The sequence below is a fragment of the Arabidopsis lyrata genome, assembly GCF_000004255.2.
Source record: "Arabidopsis lyrata subsp. lyrata unplaced genomic scaffold ARALYscaffold_6, whole genome shotgun sequence".
Lineage (NCBI taxonomy): Eukaryota > Viridiplantae > Streptophyta > Magnoliopsida > Brassicales > Brassicaceae > Arabidopsis > Arabidopsis lyrata.
In genome coordinates, this window is record NW_003302550.1 from 23,839,672 (window position 1) to 23,849,857 (window position 10,186).

General features: G+C 38.2%; 4 protein-coding genes across 5 annotated transcripts; 2 read left to right on the forward strand and 2 right to left on the reverse strand.

The window, feature by feature from the left end:
* Positions 1-123: 123 nt before the first annotated feature.
* Positions 124-2,152, forward strand: LOC110227199 (L10-interacting MYB domain-containing protein). Of its 2 annotated transcripts, none has more exons than XM_021020657.1 (5): positions 124-206; positions 352-706; positions 800-893; positions 988-1,418; positions 1,507-2,152. In XM_021020657.1, the coding sequence occupies exons 2-5, from the start codon at positions 377-379 to the stop codon at positions 1,981-1,983; spliced, it is 1,332 nt and encodes a 443-aa protein (XP_020876316.1). In that variant the 5' UTR covers positions 124-206; positions 352-376; the 3' UTR covers positions 1,984-2,152. The 2 variants fall into 2 exon arrangements, with proteins under 2 accessions (XP_020876316.1, XP_020876318.1); XM_021020659.1 differs by having other exon boundaries at positions 1,000-1,418; positions 1,507-2,018.
* On the reverse strand, positions 2,011-3,765 carry LOC9310996 (protein DEHYDRATION-INDUCED 19 homolog 5). Its single transcript, XM_021020662.1, has 5 exons — positions 3,526-3,765; positions 3,202-3,344; positions 2,733-2,810; positions 2,352-2,599; positions 2,011-2,256 (listed from the first exon to the last, which is right to left on the reverse strand). The coding sequence occupies exons 1-5, from the start codon at positions 3,638-3,640 to the stop codon at positions 2,139-2,141; spliced, it is 702 nt and encodes a 233-aa protein (XP_020876321.1). The 5' UTR covers positions 3,641-3,765; the 3' UTR covers positions 2,011-2,138.
* Positions 3,766-4,067: 302 nt separating this feature from the next.
* LOC9310997 (syntaxin-42) lies at positions 4,068-6,330 on the forward strand. The gene is made up of 8 exons (XM_021020661.1): positions 4,068-4,434; positions 4,575-4,851; positions 5,124-5,213; positions 5,323-5,403; positions 5,561-5,638; positions 5,722-5,787; positions 5,893-5,973; positions 6,069-6,330. Exons 1-8 carry the CDS (start codon positions 4,244-4,246, stop codon positions 6,174-6,176), a joined length of 972 nt encoding a protein of 323 aa, XP_020876320.1. The 5' UTR covers positions 4,068-4,243; the 3' UTR covers positions 6,177-6,330.
* Positions 6,331-6,822: 492 nt separating this feature from the next.
* Positions 6,823-8,943, reverse strand: LOC110227781. Its single transcript, XM_021023372.1, is given in 3 exon segments — positions 6,823-7,347; positions 7,350-8,228; positions 8,230-8,943. Coding segments are annotated over 3 exon segments (1,986 nt in total). The 5' UTR covers positions 8,857-8,943; the 3' UTR covers positions 6,823-6,867.
* Positions 8,944-10,186: the final 1,243 nt, after the last annotated feature.

Consider the following 10,186-nt stretch of genomic DNA (forward strand, 5'->3'; position numbering starts at 1 on the left):
AACGTTCCTTTGGGCCAACAACAACGAACCCTAGACCAAACGACGACGTTTTAACATTTAGGCCTTTAAAAGTTTAAAGCCCAATAAAGTAGTTTAAGCCCATAGAGTTTTCTGAATTGGTTGCGAATAAAAGAATAACCTTATCCTGGACAACCTTATCCCTAAAATCTCACCGGAACTCCAATTCCCGTTCACCGGAGCTTTCTGTAAGCGACGATTCTCTGCTCTCTAGCTAATTTAGTCGAATCTAAATTTTGGGTCTGATCCTGTTTCTTACGAGAATCTGATTTCTGATTTCATAACTTGATTTCTCGATTTCAAAATTGTGTTCGTGAAATCGAACTTTTGCAGGTATAGAAGAAGGAGAAATTACATAATGAGCACACTTAGTAGAAACGAGAGATTAAGAACAGTGTGGACACCTGAAATGGATCAGTATTTCATCGAGCTCATGGTGGAACAAGTGAGGAAAGGCAACAGATTCGAAGATCATTTGTTTAGTAAACGAGCTTGGAAGTTCATGTCTTGTTCCTTCACTGCCAAGTTCAAGTTTCCTTATGGTAAAGATGTTTTGAAAAACAGGCATAAGACATTGAGGAACTTGTTTAAATCTGTGAATAATCTTTTGGGAGAAGATGGTTTTAGTTGGGATGAAACTAGACAGATGGTGGTTGCCGATAACTGCGTTTGGGATGAGTATCTTAAGGTGCGTTTAGGTTTTGCGTTTTGCTTTCCTTGTGAGATTTTGTGTCTGTTTCCGTCTAAGGATTGATTTGTTTTTGCTTTTGGTTTCTTGAAGATTCATCCTGATTCGAGATCTTTTCGGATAAAGCCGATACCTTATTACAAAGATCTGTGCTTGATTTACTCAGATGGAATGTCTGAGCACAAAGGTACAATCTTTCATCTTCCTTGTACATTCTTGTCACCAAAGATCAAAGATTCTTCTTCAGCCTTTAGATTCTTAAGTAATCTTTGAATGAATAATATATGATTCAGCTGAGGAGAATATTACTGAGGGAGAAACCAAGACACTGATTCAGGAAGATGATGGTTACAACAGAGTATGTGAGTCGTCAACAGTCATGTCTAACTCAAAAGGAAGCAGTGTCACACGGTGCAGGACTACTTGGCATCCTCCAATGGACCGGTATTTCATTGATCTGATGCTAGACCAAGCGAGGAGAGGAAATCAGATTGAAGGTGTTTTTCGGAAACAAGCATGGACTGAGATGGTTAATCTCTTCAATGCGAAATTCGAGTCTAACTTTGATGTTGATGTGTTGAAGAACCGGTATAAGTCTCTGAGAAGGCAGTTCAACGCGATCAAGAGTATTCTTCGATCCGATGGGTTTGCTTGGGATAATGAGCGTCAAATGGTTACAGCTGATTATAATGTATGGCAAGACTATATAAAGGTAACTAATTGCTCTGATCTATGCTGTGTGTTTAGTAACAGTGTTTGGTCTCTGTGTTGAAGTGTGTTATTGTCTGAAACAATTACAGGCTCATAGAGATGCAAGGCAATTTATGACTCGGCCAATTCCATACTATAAAGATCTGTGTGTGCTCTGTGGCGATTCTGGAATCGAAGAAAACGACTGCTTTGTAGCTATGGATTGGTTTGACCCTGGAACTGAATTCCAAGAATTCAAGTCCAGTGGGACTACAGATTTGTCTATTTCAGCTGAGGAAGAAGATAGCAACTCTCTTTTGTTTGACCCCAAGAACAAAAGAGATCAACTTGCTAATACTGATACAAGCCCTGTAAACCCAAAGAAGCCTCGAGTTGATGAAACCCAAACCATGGCAATAGAGGAAACGGTTGAGGCTATTCAAGCGTTACCAGACATGGACGATGAACTTATATTAGATGCTTGTGATCTGCTTGAAGATGAACTCAAAGCGAAAACTTTCTTGGCTCTAGATGTGAAACTACGCAAGAAGTGGTTGTTAAGGAAACTCCGACCTCAAGTAACTTAAGGATTATGAGCAAAGTAGAAGTTTGAAGATAAACAGAAGCTCATTGGCTTATATTATAGACTACTCTAGTGTACTTTGCCAGAGTTTCATATACAAATACTTAACTAAGAGCAACAAAGATTCAAACAATGTATCACATCTTCTCTTATTCTTACTCAGAAGTTGGAAATGTGATCAAATATGGCTGATGATATTAAACCTTGTACAAACTCTCTCTTCTTTGCCTTCTCTAGTAGCTCCATATCTGACAAGGGAGACAGCGATTTCCAGTCTCTGAGCACACAAAAATACAAAATGTATCTTTAGACAAGGTTTGAGAAGGTGAGAAAAGGCACACAGAATCAAGAAAATGTCAAAGAGTTGCTTACCTTTTTGTTGAATCCCTTATAGAGCTCTTGAATTCCATGCTTGCTTCACTTGATGAATCAGGCAGTACAAGCTTGGACTGGTTTGGTGACGGCGGATTGTAGATAAATGATAATAATGGGTCTGGAACACTTTTAGATATACGATTAGTAGACAGTGGCTCATCGATTAGAGACTGTAAGTATTTCTTAGTCCTTGGAGAAAATGCTGAATATGACTCATCCTTGTAAAGTCCTTGCTTTTGTTCAAGGTAAGTTTTCGTCAAGGAACCAAAATGCCAGATAATCGATATAAACATACCAAGATTTAGAATTAGCACAGAAATACTCACAAGTTTCTACTAAATGGTTAGAAAAGCAAGAAGAATAAATTAAAAAGGATATCTTGAAGACATCTCTATGCTGCGTGGTAATGTGATCAACCATATGCATCTTCACCCGTCTGCTACAAACCGGACATATCTACATCACAACCAAAGCTGATTTCGTAAGAAATTGTTACATTCATCATCACCAAAAGACTATTTTCATTTCTAGGATCTAAAGATGATCGCGTTAAGCTCAAAAAGGTATTGGAGATCCCGAGGCACAACGTTTCTCACACCAAACACTTCACAAATACAAAATGGTTCCTCATAGTAACAGGCAGATAATCCAAATGAACTAAAATCCAAGAAGTCCCTACCAACTCTCATTACAGAATCACAATCCTACCTACTAAAGTAAGCATGCAAAGCAATAGAGTACAATGAACATCACACAATAAATCGTCTCATTGACAACTAACTGTTTCATGTAAAACAAAATGTCTAATTAAAAGAATTTAGAGATGCATATGATGACTTGAAATTACCCCATTGTTAGCGTCTAGTTGATGCTCCTCATCGATATGGTGACACAATTCAACTAAATCATAATCATCTGAACAAAACGGGCATGGATAATTTACTGCCATTTCATCATCTCCTTCAACATCTTCAAACTCAATACATGAACCTAAACAAAAAGTTCACCATCACAAAAACTTTATCAATTCACAACCATAAAGTGACAACATTTAAACCCACTAGACCTTATTGGCCAAAAAAATTGAAATTTGATAAAGAAATTAAAACCACCTGCATATAAAGTAAACCCTAAAACAAAGCTGAAAAAAAGAAGGGATTTTTACACTAACCAGACTGATACTTGGCAAGTTCTTCTAATCGATATTTCTTCGAAGAATCAAACCCACAAATGCCCAACAAATCTTCTTCCATTAGATTCTGAATCCAGAACAAAAAAAAAAACATGGATTGAAAATCTCAGATCAATTTACTTAACTAAATGAGCATATTCTTCCTCCGTGTATTTATTAGCATCTGTCAGGTTTACTTTGTTCAGTCTGAAAGTGCGAGGAAAGGAAACACACCTAAAAGTCGAGACCTTTAAATGTGGTCTCTTTTCAATTCTCTGACGACAGATTCCATGGACACGAATCTATTGAGGTAAAAGCCAAAATGACCAAACTACCCCTAATCGGTCACTAAAGCTTTTTAGTTTTTAAACCCGTACCACCGCCCCTTCGTTGACTTTTAGCCCGCCACGAATCCACGGGCATTTTCGTCTTCGCGTCACCGTCTTAAAACGTGTGCTCCACACACTTATATTGACTCTATCGCGCAAGTGGCAAAAAAGCCCAATAAATAATTGGGCCTCATAAGCCCATATATTAAAGGCCTAATAATTCTCCTTCGTCGTTAAGTCTGTAACACGCGGCTAAAGCTGAAACGTTATTTGCGATTCAGATTCGTTTGCTTTTTCCGACGACAAAAGCTCCGAATCCGATCTTGTTTATTTTTTCCGGGAAAATCTTACAGTAGATACTTTGTAGAGAATCAATTGATTTGGCATTGATGGCGACGAGGAATCGAACGACGGTGTATCGGAAACACAGGGATGCGTGCAAGAGCGCGCGTGCTCCTTTATCTTTATCGGCGTCTGATTCGTTCGGTGGTCCGGTGATCGAAATGGTTAGCGGTTCGTTTTCTCGGTCAAATCACTCCTCTTATGCTCCTTTGAATTCCAATGATCCTGGTCCATCAAGGTAATTGGGGAATTGGGGAATTCTAGGAAATATAATAGAGGAAAGACGGAATTGATTCGAAATTTTTGATTGAATTGAACTATGTAGACTAGTTTAGGGTTTAAAAGCTTTGTTTTCTTGCTTTTGATATATTTTTGCAGTAGCGATGCATTCACAATTGGTATGCCACCAGCTTGGGTTGACGATTCTGAGGAGATAACATATAATATACAAAAGGTGCGAGACAAAATGAGTGAACTAGCTAAGGCACATTCGAAGGCACTCATGCCTACATTTGGAGATAACAAAGGGATTTATCGTGAAGTCGAGATGCTCACTCATGAAATTACAGATTTGTTGAGGAAGTCAGAAAAGAGATTGCAGAAATTATCTACTAGAGGGCCTTCTGAAGAATCTAATCTCAGAAAAAATGTGCAGGTATATTGTTGGACTTTTTTCAATATCGAGCTTGTTAACAATAAAAAATGCATGGCCATTACCTTTTCTTTTCTCATATTGACTACCAAAGCTAGTTGACATTATCAGTCAGCAAAATGTATGAAGTAAATTTGTGTTCTTTTTTCTCTATATAATGTACTTTGGGTTATTCTATGTTTTGAGTTTGTAGCATGAGGTTAAAGTTCTGTCTACATGTATAGTGGGGCTCTCCAATGGACTTGACCTACTTTTTGGCATACTGTTTTTGACAGCGTTCTCTTGCAACAGATCTTCAGAACCTTTCCATGGAGCTCCGCAGAAAACAGTCTACTTATTTAAAACGTCTGCAGCAGCAGAAAGAGGTATGTTTCTCTTATTTTCAAGAAATAAATATAAAAAAGCTTTGATTCTTGAGACATGCATGTACCCTAGTATGATGTTCTTATTTGTATTTGGCTATTCTAATCATAGGGTCAGGATGAAGTAGATTTAGAGTTTAACGTGAATGGAAAGATGTCGAGACTGGATGAAGAGGATGAACTTGGTGGGATGGTAAGTACGATTCACTTGTGTTGTAAAACTATATATCATTCACTTCTTATGGTTATCATACTAGAACAATTCAGTTTTTTTTTTTTAATCAATTATCCTTGCGTTCCTTACTCTGCCAATACCATAATGAGAATCACTGGTCTTCAATAAATTGTAGGGTTTCGATGAACACCAGACAATCAAGTTGAAGGAAGGGCAACATGTCTCAGCGGAAAGGGAACGAGAGATACAACAGGTAATGGAAGTTGTTACTCCACCATATTTAGGAAGCTGCGTGCTTCACATTTTGATGGTGATTAACTTCAGACTTCTGTCTAGGTTCTGGGTTCCGTGAACGACCTTGCACAAATAATGAAAGACTTATCAGCCCTTGTGATTGACCAGGTGCCTAGCTTATTCATTAAAAGGCATATGAATTACATAACTGGGGATACAGAGTTTTTGTTGGTTTCTCAACAATTAGTTTTCTTATGTTCTTGTATCAAATAGGGCACGATTGTTGATCGTATAGACTACAATGTCCAAAATGTTTCTACGTCGGTTGAGGAAGGCTATAAACAACTACAAAAGGTTTGATTCTTTACCACAAACTCATAAGATTTTGTGAGTACTAGAGATTTTTCACCTTATAGAACTCACAGAGACATATTTCAATATTTGAATAGGCGGAGAGAACACAGAGAGAAGGAGCAATGGTGAAATGTGCTACGATACTCCTTGCACTCTGTTTCATAATGATTGTTCTTTTAATCCTTAAGAATATTTTGTTTTAGTCATATACCAACAATTTTAAAAGAAAAACAGCTTTTCTTTTGTTGTAACAAACCGTAACCTTGTTTTTTTCTTATTGAATTCCCATTTTTCCAATCGTTTTACTAAAACTGTAGAAGTATATTTTGTAAACCGTAAACGGTTAATTAGTTAAAACACCATAGTTGGGAAATAAATTGACACTATAACTCGTCACAAGTTTTGTGTGTGTGAAATGAATTAAGTGTGTGTGAAGCCAGTACTCTAGTCACAAGTTTTGTGTCTCGTGTTAAACAAAATTTGTGACACGTTTTGACTCGTGACACATTTTGTGTCTAGTTCACAGCGGCAGTTAAACGAGAGTACTCCTCTCAGTGCAATGCAAACACAAGTTCTTTGGGTAACTAGGGTTACCTCTTTTTGGTTTTTATTGATTTTCTTAAAACAAAAGACTGAAGAACAAAGACTCGATACAACCCTATTTATACTCAAAGACTCGATACCACCCTATTTATACTCAAAGACTCGATTCCTCCTTGAACTAGGAGTCACAACGGGAAACCTTGACAAAAAATAAGAGGAAAAAGATTCAAAAACGTGTGTGACACACAAAGCCCAAAACCAAACATCAAAATCGCAACAACTTGTCGAAAAAGAAAGCCAGAAACGTGTTTACACAAAAGCCCTAAAAGAATCCAAGGATGCACTGCATCATCAGTCTTTCTTTGTAAAACGCTTTATGCAAACATCAGAGCAAAGGTATGAATCTGAGGTTTCAGGTATCTTATAGATGATCGGGTACATGCAATGCGACTTACACTGCCTGCAAAACGGGCGAGATACATTTTTGTTGAGCACAACCTCATATGATCCTGTCTCAGCCTTTATTACGCTTCCTGGCATGACCCCTGAAAAGTCTCCGACCACACACTCTGTGTGCAAACTAGCCCACTGATCTTTACATGTGTAGAACCATTTCTCTGGATTCATTTTTTTCTCACAAATCTCACACCAATATATACCATTTGCCTTTTCTCCATAGCATAGTGAGAGAGGATAATCGTCAACTCTATGCTTTACCACTAGTGGTAAAGTGGCGCATTTGAAGCATAAGAAAAATCCACAACCATCTTCAATGCACATGAGCATTCTAGTTCCCCACATGTTACAACCATTGCAGACTTCTTTTATCTCTGCCTCTCTGGTGAAATGTAATATAAGGGATGATCGCGATGACTTGGATGGAGAAATGGCTCCAACACTGAACAGCATATGACATCTAATTTCATATCCCCAGATTGGTAACTGAAACCATTGGAGATTCTACCACAAACATTACACCAAAAGTGACCAACCTCGCGTGTAAATAAAGTAAGACTTTCATTGTGTAGCACATGTCGTTTCCTTTTAGGAAATTTAGCACAGTTTTGGTGAAGAATGAAGTCACATTCCATACAACCATAGAAGGATTCGAGACAAACGGAATGGGTGCATGCGCTGCACCGCTTGTTTACATCACATAGATCACCATTAACGTGGAGTCTTAGGTAATGCTCTTCGTGGCTGAAATGTTTTATTGTGTTGTCATCTAATTCCACATACGGCTCATTATCTTCGGTTTCTTCAGGTACTTCTTCGAGTTCTTTCCCATTCCACACATCATTTCTGGTAGCCCATTTGGAATGAACGACATAGTCAGAACACCTTTGACAAGAATAACCCCCCCAAGTCCAATCTACCTTTTGGCGACAAACTCCACACACAGAATTTACAAGACCAAGAAGATTAGTGCGAGAAACACGGTGATAATGCCGATTTATGTTTATAAGGCGTGGAAGGCCAACACATTCTTGGTGGATGATGAAATTACATTCAACACATATGTAAGGGCTTCGATCTCCCTTCAGCCCACAAACATTACATGTAAAAGAATCGAGTCTTGGGAGAAGAGTGAGTTTGTGATCATGAGTTTTCAAATCCGTAAAAGATATTGATGGCGGGTTTAAAGCACAACGCATATCCAAGGTGAAGTTACATGGAGGACAATGATAAAACAATGGGCTATCGATCTTTTTTTTCGCAAAGACGACATTTTCCATCAGAATAGCCTGGTAGTTGACCTGTGAGAATAAGCTTAAGAGGGTGCAAGGAGTGGCAAGAGTGATTCTTTACCTCTACCGGGTGGATTACCTCCGACAGGTGTTTTACCTCGGATGGATGCCAGACACAATCGATATGAAAGGTTAAACCACATTCAAGACATTTGTAAGGAAAGCCATAACCAATCTCCTCACATTTAGCATCACAAGAAAACTCGATCTTCTCCTTGAGAAGGGTGAGCTTGTGGCATGGTGTCTCGGAATTCTCAATAACCTCTGGTGGTGGGTACTTTGCACAGTATAGATCCACGTCGAACTTATCAAAATGATAGCATAGATCCTTAATGTCCCTTCCACATAAATTACAATAACAATATTTTTGTTTACTTAGAAGCTGAAGAGTGTGAGCGGGGTGAGATGGATGCTCGATATATTTGGGTGACTCGCCACATGTCTTGTGGACGAAAAAATGGCAGCCTTTGCAATAGTAGCCATCGCTGGTAGCTTCAAAGCGTCCACAACAATCACCTTTCCGCAGATCATTATTCCAAGGCATCATAAGATGATCGTGGATCAACGGCCTTAACACTCCCTCAGAATCCATGGTTGATTTGGAAGAAGAAAAAGGTGGATCTGAAAGTAAATCTCAAAGCTATGCTCTTTCCACGTTTCTTTCTCTCGCAAAAGTCTTCTCGTTGATCTCAAGAATGTTCTTGTAGAATTAGTAGACATATTTAAATAGAAAGATAATAATTATGGTTAATTGACAGTGTCAACTAGATGACTAACGTCATAGACGAAGATATCATTGGTGTTTTTGGAAATCATATGATTTTATTAAAACAAACCACTTGCGATAAAAGAATAGTCAGTTTTGATTCTTTAGCTGAATTGGTAGCCATCCAAAGGTCAAATGTACCATTTGTTCCCTCGCTCAAGTGATTTCTTCATTATGGGCTCTGATACCAATTTGTTTGGATTTAACTCGAATCACTTACAGTTCCCGTGTGACACGCTATATATATTTACGAGCTCAACACCAAAACTGGTACCTACGTGATTCTCTTATCAACTCAAGCTCAAATGTACAACAATGCTGAATCGGCAATCGCTCTCAATCACAGAATCACTTCTTCCCGGTTTATAGCTCACCGAAACAGAGTATTGAAAAAGTTGTAACTGAAAATTTTAACAGACTCCACGTGCTTCTCACGTGCTTATTTTACTACTTGTGTTTCGGAGACTCTAGCTCACTCCGAAGCTTTGCAATAAATATATTTTCCAGCTTTTTCTTCACCACCTCTACTTAGATTGATTCTAACCAACCAGTACGTAAGTACTAATTAAGTCGTATGCTTCATTGAGTGGATGAGATCATATGATTATATGAAATTTGTATCCGAAATGTCGTATCGGTTCTTGTTCGTTCCGTTTTGTTTAATCAAGCTAAAGCCATTCAGTTTTCCCAATCAATTATCATTGCCTTCATTCCTCTGCCAATACCGTAATGAGAATCACCAGTTAGTCTTCAACAAGTTTTAGGGTTTTGATGAACATCAGACAAATCAAGTTGAAGAAAGGGTAACATGCATACCTCAGCGGAAAGGGAACGAGAGATACAGGCATACAGCAGGTAACTTGGAAGCTATTAGTTACTCAACCATATTTTAGGAAGCTGCGTGCTTCACATTTCAATGGTGATTCACTTTAGATTTCTCTTTAGGTTTTGGGATCCGTGAATGACATTGCACATATAATGAAGGACTTATCAGCTCTTGTGATTGACCAGGTTTCGAGCTGACTCAGTAAAAGGGATATGAATCACATTGATGGATTGCAGAGTTTTTGTTGGTTTCTCAACCATTCGTTTTCTTATGTTTTTTTATTTTTTTTTGGTAGGAATTAGTTTTCTTATGTTTGTGTATCAATTACGG

Excerpts from the sequence above, each read along its gene's own strand:
- LOC9310996 (XM_021020662.1), bottom strand. The coding sequence starts at position 3,640 with ATGTTTTTTTTTTTGTTCTGGATTCAGAATCTAATGGAAGAAGATTTG. Across the intron at positions 3,345-3,525 it reads ACTTGCCAAGTATCAGTCTG|GTTCATGTATTGAGTTTGAA; the intron begins GTTAGTGTAAAA and ends CTTTTTGTTTAG. Across the intron at positions 2,811-3,201 it reads AACTAGACGCTAACAATGGG|ATATGTCCGGTTTGTAGCAG; the intron begins GTAATTTCAAGT and ends GTTGTGATGTAG.
- LOC110227199 (XM_021020657.1), top strand. The coding sequence starts at position 377 with ATGAGCACACTTAGTAGAAACGAGAGATTAAGAACAGTGTGGACACCT. Across the intron at positions 894-987 it reads TGGAATGTCTGAGCACAAAG|TATATGATTCAGCTGAGGAG; the intron begins GTACAATCTTTC and ends TTGAATGAATAA. Across the intron at positions 1,419-1,506 it reads TATGGCAAGACTATATAAAG|GCTCATAGAGATGCAAGGCA; the intron begins GTAACTAATTGC and ends AAACAATTACAG.
- LOC9310997 (XM_021020661.1), top strand. The coding sequence starts at position 4,244 with ATGGCGACGAGGAATCGAACGACGGTGTATCGGAAACACAGGGATGCG. Across the intron at positions 4,435-4,574 it reads AATGATCCTGGTCCATCAAG|TAGCGATGCATTCACAATTG; the intron begins GTAATTGGGGAA and ends ATATTTTTGCAG. Across the intron at positions 5,214-5,322 it reads GTCTGCAGCAGCAGAAAGAG|GGTCAGGATGAAGTAGATTT; the intron begins GTATGTTTCTCT and ends TTCTAATCATAG.